This window comes from Onychostruthus taczanowskii, unplaced genomic scaffold (genome assembly GCF_017590055.1).
Source record: "Onychostruthus taczanowskii isolate IOZ18803 unplaced genomic scaffold, ASM1759005v1 scaffold115, whole genome shotgun sequence".
NCBI classification, from domain to species: Eukaryota; Metazoa; Chordata; class Aves; order Passeriformes; family Passeridae; genus Onychostruthus; species Onychostruthus taczanowskii.
In genome coordinates, this window is record NW_024498183.1 from 635,590 (window position 1) to 658,466 (window position 22,877).

The following is a 22,877-nucleotide window of genomic DNA, read 5'->3' on the forward strand; positions in this document are numbered from 1 at the left end:
ATTCAATCTCCAGCTGCTAACAATTGAGACTAAACCATGGTCCTAGCCACAGAAATTCAATACCAGAGTGACAACTCTTATGGTAATTTCAGAGGCCAGTCAAAGACACCTGAGAAAAGTCAGATGTTAAGAGTCCATGAATCTTCTGAGCCAGTGTTTCTCTTCTGTCCTTCAGCTACCTGCCTGAATCTACAAATTTGCATCCGCTTTCAACATTTTTCATTATTTTCATGCAGAGTAAGGAAAAAGATAATACAGAAAAGCACCTTATGTTTGATTGAAGGAAATGAACAGGAAAGAGAAACAAAGCATACAAAATGAACCTTTATTAAATGAAAGAAAATCTGTTTTGTGGGTCAAATATGAAATAGAATATACAAAAACTTTACATCAGATCTCTTGTCAAAGCAATTAAATTCTATCTAGAATGAAGTAGCACTTGTTCTTTCCAAGACAACACGAATGGGTGAATATGCATCTTGTGGCAGTACAGGACCACATAGACTGCTGTGCTAAATTTCTGGTTACAAAGAAGAAAAGTTAAAAATCTAAACGATGTCTCTAAAGAACTCAACTATTCAACAAAGTAACCTAAACATGTCCAATGCTGACCACTATGTATTCTCTTACAAGCAAATGACAGGTGGGTCAAGTGCAGAGTTCACAAAGCTTGCATATCATGCTCTCTGTTTCTATACAAATATAAATAGTTCCTTTTTATTTCAAAAGTCCTTTTATTTTTGATAGCTTTATTTGTGGAAAAGGATGACCAGTTCGTCAGGTTCCTGCTGTACTACCCAGACAATTCCATCTCCTTTATCTCCTCCTTTTTTTTAAGTTTGTAACCCATAAACCACAGCCTGCAATATTTTTAGAAACTTGATGTATGTTTAATCACAAGTCTTTGTACCACTGTCCTGTACATGAAGGTTCTGCAGAGCTCCTAACATCTTTGGCATAGCACACCATGTCCCATTTAATACTTTTTTTTTTTTTTTGCTTACAAAAGTAATTTTTGTTTAGTAAAACAACTTAAAAACATCTATTTCTGATTTTGTAAAATAACGTATCACCTCTTGAGATGCTTTGCAAAATATACACACACATTTTGGAAAAACACTGAGTACTGACATGAGGGACTCATCTGAAGTCCGATCTGTTTATGAGAAGTAAATATAATTAAAAATTCTGTCTTCTGCATGAATCTCACATGAAGTCGTTCAGTTCAGCTTCAAGTGCTGCTGCCATTTCATCCGCTTCAGAACTGCTTCCTTCCTCATCTTCATTGCTGGATTCTTTACTGGATTCACTGGCAGCACCATCTTCATCCAGTTTGCGCTTGTGACCCCTGGAAAGACAGACAGAGACAAGGCCCGTGAATGGAGGTGTCTCAGTGCTTACTGAGAGACTCCTATTCAACATCAGGAAATGTGAGGCTAAAGGACTCCTCTTTTTTCAGGCCTAGACAAAAAGTACAGCACTTGCTTTTACATGAACTAACAGTAGCCAGTTCACACAATTAAATTTTTAATTGCTGTTATGTTCTGTCAGCGGTAGGTGCAAAGAACAAAGTAGTGTTAATTTGTTTCTTCCATTCTTCTGAAGAAAGTATGAGACTGTTTGAAAATAATGAGCAGATTTACATTCCTCTTGCATCCCAAAAGAAAGAAGAAAGCCATTGTGTACAAGAGATATTACCAAAATACAAATGTTGTATGATTTTGAAATATTCAAGTTTCTGCTTTTTTTATGAAAATAAAACCATAACTGACAAACCAAATCTCGCTGCACCAGCATGTACACTTTCATGCTTCCAAACTTTGGGGTCCCATCCTTCCCTTTTGTGTCTCTTTGGATTAGTCCTGCCAGGTTGAACAACACATTTCTTTGCATCTCTGGAGAACGAACCAGTTTAAACAGGAAACTGATGTGCACCATACCCTGCTGAAAGAATCATGTTTTTGGTTCTGAAAGATCTCCAAGGAAAATCTAACGCTTCAACTGGGACATAGCCATAAGCAAAAGAATTTGGATTTGTGGAATCTTAAAATCTCTTTTCCTTGCCAAAGGGAATTATATATCAGACGTGTACTTCTAAGACAAAAATAAAGTTGAGATTTTTGCATTGCACAGAATTCATAATGAGATGTAGAAGCACCTTCAAAATCCTTCTGGATAATTTGTTCAAATTTCAAGCAGAAAAATACATGCAGAGGGGCAGGCATCTCTCAAATAACTTTCCTTGCTGGGTGGGGTTTCATTAAGAGAATGCACCCACTTGCAGTCATGAAAAACTCATAAAATGATCTATTTTAGCTAAAAGCGGTAATTTAACACTAATCCTGTTACTTCTGAGAGCGCAGAGAAATAGCATATAGCAAGAAAGAAAGACATTTGATAAATACTAACATGACTTATACATATCCAAAAGAAATAAAGGCAAAGATTAAGAGTCAAACTTGTGAGCTTGTAAACAATGCTGAAATCCAAAGCAAATTTTATTTACACAGACACTTTGATTGCTGTTTTCCAAGAAAGAGGGAAGCTCATTAGTCCAAACTGCTTGGTTTGTGGGCTGGTTGACTGACACCTGACCTGCCCTTTCACTTTTCAGAGAGATGGACAAGGTGTCATCAGGTGGGAAGTCAGAAGGGAAGTCCAAATCAAAATGGGAAGTGAGCAGTACTGTGTTCTACCTTCCCTTTTTGCTGCAGCTGTGGGCAAAAAGAGTCACTGCTGGCTGCTTTACAGAGCACTTCCTCCCACTGATGTCATGTGGGTTTTGCTACTGAGCATAGGGTGGTAGAAGTAATATTCCTGGGAGGCAAGGCATGAAACCCTGGGGTACACTCTGGGCTCTAAATCCCTAACAAGGAAAAATGGGATGAAGTACAACTGTTACCTGAATACTTTGCTACTGAAACTCAAATGTGGTGTGCTGAAGCAGTTTCAGGGTACTAAATGTAGCCTAATTCACAATAAAAAGAAGTTTCTCAGGCATAAGAGCGATTATTTCCACACAGCTTCTGTTAACATGCAGTTTGGACAAGGAAGCTCCCATGCTTAAAATGCCCAATTGAAGGAAATCTCAGTACATTTTCATTAAAAGCTACACAAATGTATGGAGCCTGAGCAACACCTGCTTAGTGATGATTTCAGCCTTGAGAGCTACAGCGCTATTTCAGGCACTAATGATACTATTAGCAAAGAAAAGCTAATTAGGAATTAAATAAACCTGAGTCTTACACAGCAAAAGAAGAAATGAGTAGTGCATCTTTAACAGGTAGAGGACAAGAAGTACACAAGCAGTGCTAACTGAGAAATAAATATAAAGTCATGAAGGGAATCTATACCACAATACTCACAGCTGAAAACATTTGTATTCATCTGTTTGTAAGACTGCATCCATGGAATCTGATGGTATTTACCCACAGAAAAATGACATTAGCAATCTGACAGCTGTCATTTACGCATATGAAAGGTACACACTACTGCAGATAAAAGGTTGTGTCAGGACAAGCAGGTTTTTAGAGACCAAATACTGTAATTTACTGGAACATAAATCAATAGCACAAATCTCATAGAAAAGAAAAAAAAGGGTCTATGAAGAAATACAAGAAAAAACAGCCCACTGAAATAATACCTCACTGCCAGTTCATTATTTCTTGAAAGTGCAGAACAGTTAATTTACTAAATAATTACAGCAAAGACTAGCAAAATTATTAATTTATTCAAGAAAATAACTTTTAAAATGTCAATGTACTTCACAGCAACTAGATTTTGGTGAGAACAATCAACTAAATACAGAGCTCTGAAATACTCAGTGTGACTAATTAATTAAAGAATGGAGCTCCAGCCCACAAAAAGACTTTCCAGAAACCTTAATGGATGCCTTTCCTATATTTCATCCCTCACTCAGTTGTATTAAACAGTATCTTTGGAAATCCAAAATCCTGACCATTACCTGTTTTGTCAGTTCTTGTTATTTCAGCAAGGCTAGAATGACAGCTCTGTTCAATCTCAATATGAAACATTAGTCACTTATGAGGATGAAAAAAACATGAAAAAAACAAAAAAGAAAACACCGCTAAGTATCTATAGAAAAACAAAAAAAATTCTCTCCTGAACGTTACCATTTCTTTATTTTATTTTCTTTATGATATAAAAATTTGTGTACTGTGATCTGCAGCTTCACAGGTATTCAAGAAACATTTAAATGAGTATTATGATATCAAATAAAAAGCTAACCCTGAGAGAAGTATAGAGGAAGGACACCAGGAACACAGAGCTGCATTTTTAATTTGCAAATTCAGAAAAGAGAGATATTATGCTGTTCATAATTTTTATCTTCAGAGAAAAAGCAGTATGTCCCCATGGTGGCTTATCTATTAGCATAACAAACAATTTAAAATGTATATTTTCCTCACTGTTCTGTGCCCATTCTTTGTCATTTTCAGTTTCAGAGCTGTAGTGTGTAGCACTTTTGAGTGGAAAAGTTAAGCTCATACAGAATTCCTTACTACTATTTAGAGAAAATGATTCAGCAGTGTTGCAGGCTTCCATGCCTAACTTGCATTTTTATAACAAATTTTGCTCGACTGCTATTAAAAGCCAAACACGTTGATAATAACTGAGTATCTTTAACCTCACATACGAACAACTGCCAAAACACTGAATGCAGAACTTTAAATATCTGACAACTCCGTGAAAGAACAATCCAGATTTCCTTTTCCTTTGCACTAAGTATTTTTCCTTTGTAATACCCAGTACTGGGAGGCCCACCAGTTCACGTGCTGGAAAAATCCTTTCAAAAGAGAACTACATTTCATAAAATCTCATATATTTAAATGAATTGTCAAGATATTTAAATAAACTACAAGTGCAATACACAATGACATTAAAAATAAAAAGAAAAAACTATTTGTAATTATATACATATATATATAATATATATATATACATTATATATATATTATATATATTATATACATATTATATACATATAAAAGTAGTTTTTAGGAAAATTTCATCCACAGAATACTAATAAGAAATAGAGATATTCCAAATGAAGAGACTGGTTTACAGAGTTGCAATAGCACAAGGTGCATACCTATAAAAATACCACAGAAAAAATTACTGAAAATGAAAATTTATTTAGATCTTGATCTGTTAAAATGACCACTAAAATCTGATTACAATGTACAGAGGTTGAATGAAAACTCCATTTTCATGAATTCACTTTAAACGTAGTTCACTACGAGAGCCAGAGGGAACAAAGTGAAAGAAGTCCAGTATTTCTTGCTTCTATTATCTTAATGTCTTAATTTATAATTGGCTGAAAATAGTGTTGGAAAAACATTCTTCTTTTCTTAACTGAAAAGCAGACTGTCTCTCTTTCTTTTGCATCCCAATAGCAGCCCTTTAAGAAATACAGTACTACATTAAAATATAAACATCTAATTAGCAAAGGAACTCAAAGGGCAATATAACCCTTGCTTTAAACAAAGCGAACTTAAATCTTAAATTCCAAACCTTACTTTAGACTTGTAAATGAAAACTACAGAAAGTATTTAAACACATGTTCACCTAGCCTTTAAACTCCAAATACCCACAATCCCCATCACTATTCTGATAATGAGTAAAACCTTTATTTTTTGCAAGTTGACCTGACTTTTTTCTACCTCCTAAAATCACTACAATAACAAAGCAGAGTCTGCAGACTAAATATGTTTAGTCTTTTACAAGCAATCAGCTTACAGCATTGACATTATAAATTAGGACTTCAAGTTGCTACCAAATACTTAACCAAGTTTCTCTCTAATGAGAACACACACACAGTAGCCACAAGTAGTTTGGAAAGGGCATTTTGGAACTGCGTGCTGCCTTCCAACATCATCACAGCCCTGCAACACAACCTACACTGCCACTGGCATGCCTCCAAAGCTCTGTGTGGAAGGTCTGTCCTGGATTCCATACACACCTAGACCACAGCATTCTGTAAACTCCTTCCACAATGGAAAGAGGGTGATGTGCCATTTGGTAATGCAAGTAGAATTTGACTGCCTTCCACAGGAATTTGACTGTGGGAACAATGTATTCAGACAAACTAGTTCTCTGGCAATATTCTTTAGTTATGATGAATTAGGGCTGGTTATCCAGTAAAACTCTTCTTCAACTCATTTTGAAGATGCCAGCCCAGTACCTGGCTAACAAGCTTCAATGCCTTGAGCTTAGAGAACACACAAACTGAAAATTAATGTTGTGAGCATTAGTATGTTACATGGGACAGACAGACAAGATGGTTACATTTTCAGAGAGGTTATGTTTTTTCAACATGGGATACACTGTCTTTAAGGTCCCTTCCAAGCCGAACCACTCTGATTCTATGCCCTTTTATGTACACTTGATACAAGGGTAAGCAATTGTCCACAGCCTGCCTGTAACTCAGGTGTCTACCCTCTGGCAATTTCCCTGGAACATCTGTGCAGGGACACTGGATTTTCTGTACCGGTGCTCCTCCCTGGCACTAGCACAGCACATTGCCAGGCACACAGCCGTGGGAGCCACGAACAGCACCACCCCAGCACTACTGGGAAGCTGCACTGTGTGTTTTCACTTTTTGCTCCTGCTGGGACAAACAGGATACTGTTTAGCGCCGCAGGAACAAATGCCAGACACCTCATATATTTCCTCAAGAACTCATCCAGTGCTGTCTGCAGGATTACAGGGTGATCCAGAAATCTAATATGCAGAAAAATTATGCACTGAGAATGTTCCTTGCACAGCCTCGGGGTGCAGAGAGAGCCCCTGCAGTTGGAGGAGCAGTGTGCTTTCAACACTCCTCATAAAAACCTCCTCCAGGCTCCCACCAATTCCAACTGACATCTCCGAAGAGTATTTTAACTAACACAACAGTAAAGTGAGAGCTAATTAAATTCTGTACAGCCCCAGTGCCTTTCTGCCTTAAAATTTAGCGCACCTGTGCACAATTCCAATGGTGAGAAACTATTCTGGAAACTGAAAACATCCTACAGCAGCTTCATAGGTAGTTCTCTGAACTAAACGCTCAATGCGTATCTAAATTTAGAGTATTTTAAGTCAGGAAGTCACAGAAAATTTAAAATAACATACGGTAGTAATTTCTGGATTTAACAAGGATAGTTGGTAAATTTTACTAAAACTGTCCCATTTATGAGCCTGTGTTTTCTTACTATTCAGATCAAGGGGAAAGTTTAATAACAAAAAAATCACCCCAACAGTGGTTTCTTAACAATATTAATGTTTTCTTTAAGAAAATGGTGATTTCTAGCTAAACACTGGGATATTCCAAAACCAGTGTAGGAATAAAACTTTAAAATTAAATGCTGTGTGATTTTATCTGTGCTGACCTAATTTAGATACAGATAACAATTAAATTGGATAATGGAAAACTGAACCTGCAATTTTGCTTCTGTAATTAAATCACAGAAACAGAAAATGTGTCCCTAAAATATTACTTGTTATTAACTTCAAGTTGATTAAAAATAATCCATGTAGTTATAAGACAAATACAACACACAATATTATTATTTCTTCAAAAGGTGAAGGTGATGGTGGCAGTTTTCTATCAGACAACAAATAATCTTGTCATTGACATATAGAAGACAGCAGAAAATTAAATATACTTTTCACTGTGTGGATAGCCAGACTGTTACCTGACACTTTCATAAGGGAAAACGCACAGATGCACTCTAGCATACCACTTCTTAATCCTATTTGAAAGCTAAACCAGGCCTTTGTTGTTTGCATCAATTCTCTTTCCAGCTTCTTCTAGATTACAAGTATTACCTATTCTGACAATAAAAGTTAGACAGTAGTTCCGTAGCTCTGTAGAGATTCTGGGTAACTCTGGGAGGCTGTAATACCAAGGGTCAGAAGTGAGCAAAGAAAGTTTCAAGCCTTTCTTCCCAGCACCTGGGTGGGCATTGTAAAGCAACTCTATTGGGATTTGGTTTGAAAAATGTCTTTTGAAAATGGACTAATTCCTCAAACTAATTTCTGTATAGGATAGCAATAGTCTCAAATAGTGATGAAGAATAATGCCCTCCTCAGAGATCCAAATATGAGTCATTGTTTTAAAGAATGGTTGTATGCAATAAAAAATTAAGAAGAAAAGTGGGCAAAAAACCTAGGATGTATGGGCAATTTAGAAAATTCAAAGCCATACATCAAGACAAGAAGTTGGGAAAGAATCTAATTTATCTGAGAAAAGTAAAACTGCCTTCATTTTTCTCACAGAAGCACAATGTGTATGTGGAGGTACCCCCATGCCAATATAAGGGAGAACCAACTCCAGTTTCAAGACCCCCAACACTGCAAAGTAAGGCTTGAAATCCTGACTGGCTTTGCCAGCATCACTTACAAGCACTGAGAATACTCTCCAAAATGCATTATTTGGCTTCCTAAATTGTAAGATGGAATTTAGCTGATAACACACTGACTGTGCAAATCAAGGAGGTTGGAAGTAGGATTTGGTATATGGTGGCTTTTTAAGTAAGATATCCATAGATTATCTTAATCTGTAGGTTATAGACAACACCAAGTTATATTGAAAGATGATTTTGTCAAAGCCTTCAACTCTGATTTTTCTTAACTCTTCTCTTATTTCCTCCTTGTTTTCAATAAATAATTGAGATTAAATTGCAAATAACTAAACCAAACATGCTTCTAGGATGTTCATTCACTGCTTTGCTCACAAGAATATTAACTAAGAATATCTCTGCTTCATTGCAAAATATTGAAAATAAGACAAAACACATCACTGACTCTATATGGATACTGGTAGTACTGTCATTGCCACTGAGGCATAAAAAACAGATCTTCAAATTCCTTTAAAATGTTGTGTTCTACGGACCAAAATACACACCCCCTTTCCACACAGGTATATTCTTTCATGAAATTCACTAGGTCACTCCTGCCAAAAACAGTCCAACCTTTATCCTCTTCACACTGCCGTGTGATTTAACTGGATAACCCGCAGTTTACTGACTCTGCTGCCTGCCTCACAGTCTGGTAAGTCAGTAGTCCATCACCTCTGTAATCAGCTTTCAATGAGTATTTACTGCACAGCAGTCGGGGAATTGGAGCTGTTGTGAGGCTGTGGGTTACACCATAGTACCTGGGACTGAGATTGCTCCATCTAGCAACAGGCTGCAAGATTTCTTCTCTGTATCATACAGATTCTTCCTGCAATATTACATTTCTCTACTACTTATTTCTTTATCCCAATGGCAAGACATGTTATCTTGGCAATCCTCACTTCTTCCTTCCCCAAATTCCTACCCCTGACAACTTAGATTTTTCTTTATTTATTTGCTGAAACAATGCACAATAAATAAATATTTTTTCAATACCTTTTCAGTACAATTTTTTCAAAACAATAAATATTTTTCATGCATTAAAACAGGTTTTGGAAGACTGTTTTGGAGACACAACTGCATCATAATAAAAAGCTACAGAGAACCTAGAAAATAATTTATCAGCATTAAAAGGTCAACACTTGACTTCAGACAGTCCATTTTTCTACAGGGTGTTTTAAAAAAGCTACTAAGTTACAAAATGAAATGACATCAAGACAGGAAGTCACTTCTCAGTAAAAGAAATTTTCAAAAATTTGTTAGACATTCGCTAGGCTTCAGTTAGAGCAAAGTAGTGACAAGGCTTGATTTACAAATAAGAAAAATCTGAATTGATGTTTTAAGAGTATCTGCTAGAACCACGCAACTTTTACATCAGTTTTATAAGGTTAGCATAAATGATATATACAGCATAAATACATGCAATACATTTGAAACAGAATGCCAGCCATCTTTTTTCATTGTGCAATTCCAACAAACTCCCTAAAAAGTGGGTCTGCATTCATTAAATTTGGATCTCTACAATACCAGGTCAGTGAGCATCACCAATTTAATCTGGATCAAAAGGCATGTGCCAACCCCCAGCCTATGTGCCAAATGGAATCACAGCGCTGAGAATTCCCCATACCTGTCGTTTTCACACCAGATATGATGTGACAAACGACCCAGTGCAGGAGATCACAGCTCTCCTGGCTCACAGTCTTGGTCTCCTCTACAGTCTGCTCTACAATTTCTTCTGTTGGTATTTCTGGAATAAATTTGAACTAGCAAAAGCAGTTTATACTTGATCTGTACCTTCTGATGCAAAACTGCAATTTTTTATGATAGTGCTGTCCAGGTATTGTTCAGCTGTAGTCTCTCCCATACCACTAATGAAGAAGTCATCTGAAGGAGAAGCAACTCATTATCTTTTATCAGTCCAGAGTAAAAGGCAGCTACTGAGCTCTGTCATGGAGAACTGCTTTTCTTTCCACTAGCCAGCACAGTGTGATGTTTTGAATTCAGTGTGAGACTGATGTTGATAACACACCGATGGCTCAGCTGTGCTCAGCAGTGCTTACCCTGAGCCAGGGGATTTTCAGGTTCCTGTGCTCTGCCAGTGAGGAGCTGCTCAAGGACCTGGGAGGGAGCATGGCCAGGACAGCTGACCTGAACTGGCCAAATGGATATTCCAGATCACAGAACGTCATGCCCAGCACATAAACTGGGGGGTCATTAGACAGGAGCAGCTGATTGCTACTGAGAGAGAAGTAGCAAGGTGGTGAGCAGTTGTATCATGCATCACCTGTTTCCCTTAGAGAAATTAAACATACCTCCTCATTAAAATTACTATGATGCTATTATAATATTTTAGTTTGTTTCTATTATTAAACTGTTCTTATTTCAATCCACAGGTTTACTTTTTTCCTGGTTCTCTGCCACACAGAGCAGGGGGAAGTGAGCGAGTGGCTGTGTGGTTCTTAGTATCTGGAGTTAAGCCACGACAGCCTGGTCTTATCCATGTAATGGTACTGGCCACAGGCTCTGATAAAGTACAATTATCAATTTGCGTGGATATATGGATGTGCACAAGAGGGAAACGTGGAAAGCTGTTTCTCCGGGTGCCAAATGACCAGACAGACACAGCACTTCAAACATGTAACAAAAACTGAGACTGCAACAAGTTGTTCTCCTTCTAATAGCTATCTGAGAAAGACATAGCCACATGGATGCAGGGGCAGGAGCAAGGTCTGAAATGCCAGGCAGAGGATGAGACACTTCTCTGTTTGACTTTAGCAATAAAAGCACTCTACAGGCTCTCTCACAGACTGCCAGAACACATCTCACAGCTGACCTCACTCAGATATCCCTGTCTCTTTCTCAGCCTGCACAGGTGACTCTCAGGGATGAGGAGCAGGGCCTATGTGCAGCTCTGGCACAGAGGAGAAGGCCTGCCACATACCAAGATCTTGCAGGCAGTTCTGGCCCACTGCTCAGAGGCTGTTTATCCACCCTTGCTAACACCTAAAATGACACTAAAAACTTTCTGGTATTACCACTCAATGGTCTGAAGCAAACAGCAACATCAGCTGAGTCACACCTTTTTTTGTGTTAATCTGCAAGCTTTACAGATTCTCTACCTAACAGGAACATACTTTGCAAGAACATTTAACATGATGTGGTTTGTCTGATGGGTTATTTCACTGCAACTGACAAAATATACTGTCATGTATTCAATTGTGTTTTCCAGTAAATATACACTGGGATAGCTAAAGGCACACTCCAGCCACAGTGACAGTCTGAGAAACAGCAAAAGGAGGCTCTGAACAGGAGACTTCCCTCAGCAAACAGGGACCTCTTCTGTGCAATGCAGTGGCAATATGCTTGGGTCACACAGTAAAGGACACGTTTGCTGCTTTGACATCTACAGTGGTGTGGGGAATCAAAACATCCCTATTCTGCTTTTCACGTGCATGGCTGACAACAACACAGGGACAGATCTCCATGACTGCCTTGATACAGATACAACAGTCTTCTGAAGAAACTCCAAGGTTTCCAAAATATCTTTGTTCTTCCAATGTAAGAACCTATTAGGAGTGATTAATAAACTACTTGGAAATGGGAATATCTACCCATTTTGATTCCTAGATTTCCCCCCCTTCCATTAAGAAGCAGTACTGCTTTTCTTCTACCGAGCTTTTTAAGCACATGCTTCAAGCTGGCATTTTAACTGAAGAAACACACTGCAGTTCAGTAGCCATTAAAGACTTGCAGTGATCAAGACTAATGCACATTAGTTATTATGTAGAATTTAAAGTACTTTTAGAATTCATTAGGGAAACTAGAGCTATTTTTCTTGATTGGAACAATGTTACCTTACAGTTTCCCACTAATGTCCTAGGTCTCAACACAATGAAGGATCAAAAACCTTCACTGACACATCTTAATGTACTTCGTAGTTTCCTTTTTCTCAAGAGATATTTAGATATCCACATATATTACTAAAGAAAAATATAAATTGTTTAATAGTTCATAAATTGCAGTGAAGAATTTGGCCTGACTAAAGGAAAAAATGCTGCCTAAATTACCTGAGGGGCAACCCCCTGCTATTCTACAGTTCCCAGTGCAGCTCTTTCACCAACACACAAAGCAAAGCAAAGCAAGCATGAGGCTTGCCTCACCCTGAACTTCTGCTTTACCTCTTTCTTATCCCACACCATTAGCCACAGATGCAGAACAACATTCATAACTACAGACTGCTGAAATGCGCGAGTGGTGCTGGGGGAACTGTTATGTCAGTGGAAGCACGATACTAGAACCTGGTGTAGTTAATTACTCCTGTGCAAGAACAGAAATACATCCAAAACAATCTGATGCTCCAGTTTCTTACTGGATCTCAGATTTCATCAGAGAAAGGAACTATCCCCTTTGTGTGTCACAGGTGCTCTGAAGTTGAAGACAGAATGAAATGGTTTTCCTACTCCTCCCTTTGTGAGTGAACACTAGGAGCTCAGGTTTTTAAATTCACTCAGGGTTCTAGTTCTCACCCTTTCGCCCTGGCAATCACATGAACCAAGCTGGGGCTGCTCATTCTTCAAGGTGGCAGACCATTAAGCAGATCAAGTCAGTAACTTCCAAATTCTTTTCCCATTATCCTAGTTTCTTGCAGCCTTCATTTATTCAAGGAAAATTTTGGCACGTTTTGGATCTAGGAATGCCAACATTAAATGTTTCACACAACAGCATCTCTCCCAACTGGGCTAGATGAACCTGGCAACTAATGAAATCTGTGTGTTGTTCTGAAAACTCTTCACTCCCACAACCTAGAAGCTCAAGGGGTAGCATTATATTATCAAGAGTTCTCCTTGTCTGGAAGCTTCTCATACAGGGTCAGACAGCTCCTAGTACCCTGGGTTAGGGTTAGACTGGAATCTCATCAATACAAGCTCTCTTCTTTCTTCACCACAAGCACCCAACTCTGCTGTAAGCTCTCAGGACTTGCTCAGGGTTATTCTGACTCCCAGGTAGTTAATCCATGCACTTTTTTTCAACTTTGATCTCAGAAATGTGGATTTTACAGAATTGTGATATACTAATTAATGCTACACTCATTCTTGATCCTGAGACAAACTCATCGCTAGCACAGAGCTAGATGAAAAGACAAACATGTTGGCCTATTTTCTTCTCACTAGTCTTGATCACTGCTTAAGCCTAAGTTTAGGGCCCTTGAAGGGTGCCAGGGTTGTTCCTGCCACATATGGCCTCTTCTCCAAGTTGAAGTGTTGTTTTTCATTGCTTTGTACTTTCTTCTTCTGCTGGCCTCACAGTTAAACAAGAATTCTCAGCTAGAAAGCACATCTCTTTTCTTTCTTTCTTTCTTTCCGATTATGTGAATGCCTCTCATCATTTTTCAGCCCTCACTCTTCCCAAAATGATTGTAACAAATGATTTCTGAAGTCTGCTTCTACAAAAATCTAGCTCTTGTAGACTGGTGCTTCTTGCAGATATATTACAGAAAATTATTTTCCCTGAGGCTCTAGTCACTCCATTGTCCCAGGATGGAAGCTATTAGTTAATGGCTCTGCAGTGATAAAAGGCAATGACTGCAGAAAGACTTCTACTTCAAATACATTGAGGCATTACTGAGAAATCAATCTCATTATTCACTCAGAACTCTTAAGTTACAGACAGAGTCATTGAATCATTATAGACAGCAAAAGTTAGAACAGGGACATGTAAGAATAACAGCAATTCCTGTAGGTACTTTAGCATTTATTAACACATTTAAGGAGACAAGGAGAACAAGAACAAATACTCTCCTGCTTGATCACCTTTATTATGATTCCAAATTTTTGCCCCTAGAAAAAATGGCAACTTAGATTCCCCAGTTCATTTTACAGATACCAGCACATGTCTATTGAAAAGCACAAGTGAAACCTATTTAGTCCTAAAGTGAATTGAGAAAAATAAGGATATATTTTAACAGCACTTTCCTAAGTCTTGTAACATATCAGTAACACAGGGACTTTTAATTGCTTGTGTATCCTCCCCGTGAAGTACCAGAACTGTTAGAACTTAATGTCATGGAGACTTGCACAGTTAATCTACATAGTATTGAAACAGGAAAACCCATGACCAAAAGTGGTATTGATGACTCAATCTATAGAGAATTTGATAAAAAACCTATTAATACAAACTAGCTTTCAAATCCAATACTGAAAGCAGTATAAGAGAGCTTTATGCTATTTTTCACTTTTCCAAAGACACTTCTTTTCCTGATCTCAACTGCATAATTGCTGTATTAACTAACAGGTATAACCATGGTATCAGTAGTAACAACTGCACACACAGACACAGATGGACTGAATAATATTGTATTATTGCACCTGAACAACTTCTAGGTATTTTCACAGTTATACAGTAAAACAGGCTAAAGGCAGATGTTCACTTAACCATGCTGTATTTCAAAGCATTTTCAAACTTCCCATCTGATGTGGTCCAACACAAGCACAAGTATTATAACCCATCACTTTGTGAGAAAAGTAGTCTTGTGCAGTTTGTATGCCTTTTGGCAATTTACAAATTGTGGAGGGAAACACGAAGACACCACAGAATTATGTTAAACTATCTTGCACAAAGTTCAAATCACCACTGTTCAGATTTTTGGTGAACAATGAAAAAATATCTTTTTAGAATGGTTGTAACAACTTACATTATTCTTAACATAAAGCTTAATAGATTTAGGTGACAGTTTAAGTGGTGAACTCCTCACTCACACAACAAAATGCTAAAGAAACCTGCCAAAAGCAGCAACATATATCCATAGAGAAAGGCTTTGGATAAAACCTCTTACGAAAAGGGAAGAAAGTTAAAAAATTCAACTGCTGCTAATATTTGAAAGGCTTGATGTGAAAAAAAATCTTATATTTTGTGGATATAAATGTTACTGAGAAACAATTTATTCAAGTTGTTTAGGAACACTGTACAAGAAAAATAGCTCAGATATTTTTTCCAAAAAAGACTCATCCTAGGAGAAACCAGCAGAAGTCATTCAGTCCTACTTAACTTCAGCTATGGCACCTGCTTTGTAAGACTTATGAAAAACCCCCTGGTATTTGTGATAATATTGTGATAATTATCAAGGACAAGATCAGCACCACTGACCAGGCAAAAAGCCAGCAGCACACTGGATGTGTTCCATTCTGCTGCTGCAGCAGTGAGAAGAGCCAGCTCTCTTAGGACAGCTGACATAGACATAATAGGCATACCTACAATAATGGTCATTTTAGGACTGTGGGAAAGGCCCAGCTACACCTTAAAGAGACACCTTGGGATCAACGCAGGCTCTCCCAGTGCACATTGATTCTGTGCCAAGATTTGCTTGGTTGGAGACTTGAGAACTTTTAGACTGTGCAGTTCACTTTCTAAAAGCCTTTAGGAGAATAAGAATCTCCATTTTAAAAAAGGAAAAAAAGCCTTGCAATGGAAATGTAGCAGCTTGACACTTTAAGCAAACATGCACAAGCTGTGCATTTGCTCCTTGTAGGAAATACTGAAAAATACAAGACCAAGATTGAAGTCTCATGATCGAAATGTGAACCAGCACTTTGGTTAATTTTAGCTGCAGTTAATAGTCTAGATGTGTGAAAGTTCACACTCTCAGTTCTCTCCTGTGATTTTTTTTCCCTTATCTAGTTAATGATCTGAGGCTTTCAAACTGCCTGTTCCTCTTTAACAGATATTATATTAGACCTTCACAGTAACTCCAAGTATTTCTGAACATGTCAGAAGCAGCAATGAAGTGAACAATGTCCTCCTGTGATTTTTCCTAAAGCAATTTCTTATAGCTTTAATTTCCCTCAGAGAATCATAAAGTTTCTAAAGAAACCTAAGGCTACAGGCTTTCAACATTGTTGTTTAATCTCATAAATGTCACCATCAAGAATGAAAATAAAGAAAACTAAAGCAGTGCAAGCTTCCCAAATGGAGCTGCAAGCATAAAACTTGCTTAATCACACAGCATACTTTCTTACATCTCCTGATTTTAATAATATTCATAATATTTTTCTAAAGCATTAGATAGGCGCACAAAAAATATACAACACTATTCCAGAGAAGCAAATGAAATATATTTTAACAAGAATACACAGTCATTTTCCTACAATGACTTTCATTGATGAGTCTTCAGGGCAAAACTGCCTAGGTTGAACTGCAGAGATCTTTGCATTGCACACAGGCTTATCCCTCAGAACTGATCCCTAGGTTTTGGGGAGAGTTGTCCATTTCCATCCCCTTTTAAATTTTTATAAGTAACTGTGTAAGATAAAAAGAAGCTATGAATATTTATATCATTAAAAGCTAATCTCTTTAGATCAATATATGTAACTTCCAATATGAAAACTATTGCTTTTAAAATGCTTTATTCAAAACATGAGACAGCAATCACAATTTCTTCTTACAGAGATTGTAATTTGATTTTTTTTGCTAGCTGAACACAGCTTTTTGTCCCTGCTGCCCAAGAAATGATGAGTTTCAGTATCTGTCTTATGGTATTTTATGATCCCCAGATAAGAAGGACAGCCAATATATAGGTAAACATACACATATGCCGTAAGAACTTTGATTTCTAAAAGGAAACCATCTGAAGGGCATAATAGACTTGACAGTCTCCTTTTAAAATCAAGACAGGGTTTTATCAATTGTCCTTTCAGAAATCTTAAGATTATTTAAAAGCTCTTATGTAATGGAAACCGATGACAACCTTCTGAAGCCTAAGGAAAAAAAGAAGACAGATGATGTTGAAGAGAGTGATGAGAGAAGGGAGATGATGTTGAATAAGCATTCAAGGGACTATAAAAGCCTCAGCCAGCCCGTGGGAATTATTCATTCACATTTTTATTTATAGAAAGATACTATGGCATATTCATTTAGAAGAACAGCTTCAGATAATGGGAAGACTAACCAATTATAGAGTTGTAAAACACTACCAGCAGGAGCAACTGACAGAATATCTATGACTGGCACTCCTGTACCCAAACTCTTAAGACATTCAAACAGTGTGATTCAGAAACTTCTCTTCCTCCAGACTGGAAGACACTGGAAGACATTGCAATCATTCCATTATCCCTGAAAGGGTTGTACCGTTGGCAGAAAGGGTGCACCACAGCAGCAAGAAACTCCAGCAATGACTTTGCCATGCAAGGTATGTGGTGCTTTACACCTAAAGCACCTAATTTTGATTTACAAAAACATATTTTCCTCTCTACTGTCTTCAGGATTTGATTTAGCTGGGTTGTCTTTCCTCTGATCCCCCAGAATTATCCAGTTCCTTATGTCAAGGTATCATCCCGGACATTTAACACCTTTTCTATTAGTTTCCCTAGAATTTCAACTTTCCTTAATTCAAATTCTCCCTCATCCTCACAAGAAAAACCTGCCTTCTTCCTAAGACACTCAGCCATGTAAAAATTGAAAAGTGGTGAAATGGAGAAGGGTTCCTCAACTCAAAAGAACTGCGAAGTGTTTTGCTGGAAAAAAAGACATTCCCTGGATAAGCAATAGAAATGTCATAGCTATTACACTTTAATTTCATCTTATACTTGTGTTCTAAGCTTCTGCTGTAAAGCATCACCTTCAAGCTCATATATTTTCCTTAATGAACAGTGAAGGAGGTTCAATCCATGAAGAGCTGAAAGGAGAACTTCACAAACACAGGCAATAGGAACAGTTTGAGGGGTTATTTTTTAAAGTAAAAAGATTTAGCAATGCTAAAACTCAGCAGGAGGTGACAGCAATTATCAAAACTGTTTTAATTGGTAAAGAAAAATTTTTAAGACTTGTTGGAGGTTATGTCACTGTTGTTGAGATCTTTTGGAAGATAAACCTTTCTTCTGAGAACATGGTATTTCTCCTTCTTTCTTCCATACTTTGATGCAATGCATCAATAGTATCTAGAGAAAGCTATTTTTAGTGAGAACAGCTTTTGATAGCTAGCTTTGTATCAGATATTGTTACAGAAAATTATCCTTACAAAAATGCTCCTTACTTTTCACACCTGCACAAAACTGGCAACAAGACTTTGTGGGGAGGATCAGTTCCCTCCCTTTCTTCCCAGCAAGATGTACAGATCAGGTCAGTATCACAGGATAAGCTGGGTTATTCTTGACAACAGAAAACTCACGTTATTTGAGTATTATCAGGTGCAAAATGAGCACATTGCAGGAGACTGCAAGCAAAATTTAGACCCACTGACAGAAGCTAGGGCACTGCAAGACCCAGATTTATGTACTGCAACTCCACATAATATTCCCAGATGGGTGCAAAAGCAGTGGAATAATGGAAAATACACTCAAAAGAAGCCCGTTAGAGATAGCACACTGGAAGCACCCCATCCTTAATTCTGGAGGGATTACAAGCTATTCAACAGAAGCTCCCAGTCTGGAAGTTGTGCTGCTCGGAGGTGCTGGACCTGAATTTGTACAAGCTCAACTCCAGCATTTCAGTGTCCAATTAGTATGTATCCAGCTCTTAATTACACTACTCAGATATCGCCTTGCCTCCAGTGCACAGTATGGCCTCAGCCTGTCACACCACTGCACAGGGCTGATCCCAATCAACAGAGAGGCCAGGGAGGACAGCTGCTCTGCTGGATCTCAGGCATAAATGAGGCAGAGGCCTGGGGGTGGGAAGGCTGAAGGCAGCCTTAGCTGCAATGACCATGAGATGCTGATCTTGTCAAAGACAACAGGAAGGTCTTGTACCGCAAGTATGAAATGGAAAAATGTGGAAATGGGAAAATATGAGCCTGCTGCTGAATGGGGCAGGGGAGCCAGTGACACAGACATGGAAAAGACTGAGGTAATAGTGCCTCCTTTGCCTCAGTCTTTCTTTACTAGCAAGATAAACCTTCAGGGGTCAGAGAAGATGGTGAAAGACTCCAGCAAGGAAGAGGTACCCTTGGTGGAAGAGGAACAGCACAGGTAAGGACTCTTAAGCAAATGGGTTATACCTGACTCCATGGTCTCTAATGGGATGCACCCACCAGTGCGAAGGGAGGAGGGTGATGTCATTGTGAGGCCACTCCCAGTCTTTATGAGATTAGGGTGGCTGAGAAATGCGCCTGATGACTGGAGGAATGCAAATATGACTCCTACCTTGAACAGGAGCTGGACTGAGTGAAGGACAGCTTCACCTCAGTCCCTGGGAAGCTGAAAGAGCAACTGATCCAAGAAAACATTTCTAGTCACATGAGGGACAAAGTGATTAGCAGTGCTGAACATAGGTTCATCAAGGGGAAACTGACTGACCAACCTGACACACTTCTGCAATGAAATGACTGGTTTGGTAAATAAGGGAAAAGCAGAGGGTACTTCACTAAGACCTTTGGTTATGTGTCTCAAGATCCTCAGAGACTCTTGACGGAGGAGTGGAGTGTGGATCTAATGAACATGTAAAAAATCCTGAATGGATAATGTAAAGAAAATGGAGCCAGGTTCTTCTCAGTGGTGTCCAGTGACAGGACAAGAGGCAACAGGCACAAACTGAAATACCTAAGTTCCCTCTAAACATCAGGGAATAGCTTCTCACTGTGATGGTGATTAAGCACCGGCACAGCTTATCCTGAGAAGTTGTTGAGGCTTCATGTTTGGAGATACTAAAACCTGCAGCACGATAGCTTTGCCTCTATAGCTCTTTTGAGAACTCCTGTCTTACACAAGTAGCACATGCTTCTCCAACACCAGAGAAGTCATCAAACATCAGAAACTTTGATCATGTGAAGAACCTGATGGAGAACAAATGATAGATTAGGCTTACAGTGATATGAAATTATTCATCTTCTCTGTTATGGCAGCGGCTTCCAGTGCTGAACACCTGAGCATCCATCTGAGGGCCAGAAGAACTTGAGGACATACATCTGGCACTCCATTACTCTTGCCTGTTCTCCCCATCTTTCACCTAAATATAATCCAAAACTTTTAGAAAAAACCCAGCAGCACGCTGGTCCTGCCTCCACCACCACAGCACCAGAACGCAGAGATGGGCAGACTTGCTATAATGAGACCTACTTTCCACTGTTTTCCTTCTCCATTGCCTCAAGCCCAATCCATTGCTTCCCAGGTGTTTTACTCCAGTGTTTTACATACTGATACATTAGCTCACAGGGAAAAAAGGGCCATAGCCAAACAAACCCAGGCTATACATGATAAAGACAAGACATTAAGTGACCTGTCTCTGCAAATCTGCTGAAAATTTGAATTCCTTCTCCCTGGACAACTCATGATACCAGAAAACAGTGGAAAAAACCAGAAAATAGGAACAGATTCCTGTGGATGGAAGACCTTCTAGAGTCATCTGTCTCATTATGAATTTGGGAAGGGGGTTTCTTGCAAAATTCTGCAAAAGGAATAACTTCTCAGGGGCTATACAAGGTATCTGGAAAAAAACGATAGAATCCCAGACGTTTGCTTTCTACAACTTCCTTCAATCCATCGGAATGTATCTGGTTTTGTGCCTACCTTTCTGTATGTGGATAAAACAATTTCAAGCAAGAACACACCACATGATCACTGAAAACACTGAGATTATGGAAATTCATGACTAAGACTCTACTAATAACAGAGTGAATACATGAATCACATACATTTTTCTGATTTTCTCAATGCAGCAGAAGCTCATGTGTCTAAAGCTGAAGGTGGTACCAAGTGTCTATTAGGCTTTTTCCTGAGTGTGTAAGAAAATGTTTGTACACATTACAGATAATTAAGCTGTTGGACTGTTTTCCTAGGTAAAGTCTTCCTAAGCAGAAGAAAGGATTTGTCACTTCTAAGTCTTGCAGGTTGCAAAGGCAATTTATATACATAGCCAAGAAGAGACTTTCCAATATAAATTGTATTTTTTCAGTGTAACTGGATGACAGTAGAGTGTTAACAGACAACATTACAGGAGTAAAGCTAACTGAAAGACTTCTCTGAAAAAAACAGGAGGCAAACTTTCCCCTACACGCTGAATATTCAGATTCCTTATCTCAAGTATTTTTCTTAGTCTTCTTGACAACTAGATGCACTCTGTTTACCAACAAGACTAATCAGCAGCTGGAAACACAACTGTAATTTAGTCTCCAACTTAACTGAAGCTGTAATAGTTATATTTTCAGTAACAGTTTGAAACTTCAGGCCATTAAAATCATTAACAAGCTTGAAGATATGAATGACTCATGTACTTAAGTGCTTTCATAAAGAAACTGAGCCATGCATTCATTTGCTTATACAGCTGTTTTTACCATTTATCAGTGTCATGCTTATAATTTAAGTAATTTAACCACTTGAAATTTTAAAATAGCAAATTGTAAAGTCCCAACCTTTAAATGATCAAGAAATAACTGCAAAATTGTGTTCACTGTCTAGATATATGACTATCAAGAGAGATAAAAAAAGGAATGGAACTCTGTAAGCATATAAAAGTTTAAACTGGAGTAATTCCAGTGACTTTTTAACTTTTGTCCTATTGACACGGTATGCACTGAGACAACACATTTGGCATTCATGCACGGGCCTTACAGCTGATTAAGGCACAAATACAGTCTTATTCTGGACAACCTCTCAGCTCATTCTCTGGATTGAAAGTGCATTAGCAGCTGGCTTACAGCAAGCTCTTGGAATGAAACCCCAGATTACACTGACCTAAAGGAAATGGTGAACCCTGAGATCCCTTTGGGAGCCACACCAAAACATTGCTTCAAAGGCACACTCCTCAGCTGGGCTGAAACACTGCAGGAGATACAACCTCAAAGTACCAAAGGCACCCTCACTGCTACCATTTGCTTCTTGGCTGAGTACTACTTATTTGTACACAGAAACTCCATTTCTCACAACTGCTTTCAAATATTTGCCACTAAATATCCTATAGTTTCCTCTCTGATTAACCTCTGAGGAAATCTGAAATAAATAATATATCTATTTACTTTATGCTTTTGCTGATTGTTTCTTGAACAGTTAGAACAGTTCTAACTATACTTTATGATTTATAAGCTTTTAGACTTGCCCACATGAATTTTTCTACATGAGATCATAAAGCTTAATTCATTTAAATAAAGAGTAAAATAAAAAGCTCCTCTACCACAGCAACAGAAGAAAACTAAATACAAAATCTAAAAGTAAAGGATACACAACCAGATGTGGAAGTTTAAGATATAAAGGGAGAGATAATTTCTCATCAAAAACCTAACAAATTCACATAGATTTTATCTCAAAAACCCCTCATGGAAACAGTCCACTCTATCAGACAGCACAGACTATCAAATGAAGAAGAAAAACATTTTTCACCAACTCTGAGGGTTTTTTTACTTGTATTTGAGAATTCCATTACATTTTTTAAGAAGTAGTGCCAACCTCCCTTTCTAACAGCGTTCCCTCTTGCAAGAGATCTCCCAGATACCCTTTTATTTGTAGAAATCAATTATTTTTTCTTTGTTTTAAAACAGAAATGTAATATTCTCCTAAACTA

General features: G+C 38.1%; 1 protein-coding gene across 1 annotated transcript in view; it reads right to left on the bottom strand.

Moving 5' to 3' along the window:
- Positions 1–311: 311 nt before the first annotated feature.
- Positions 312–22,877, bottom strand: part of CTDP1 (CTD phosphatase subunit 1) — an 80,734-nt gene continuing 58,168 nt past the window's right edge. The window contains exon 12 of the mRNA XM_041427503.1: positions 312–1,348. Coding sequence (XP_041283437.1) covers positions 1,207–1,348 — 142 coding nt within the window. The 3' untranslated portion in view covers positions 312–1,206. The remainder of the gene's footprint in view (positions 1,349–22,877) is intronic.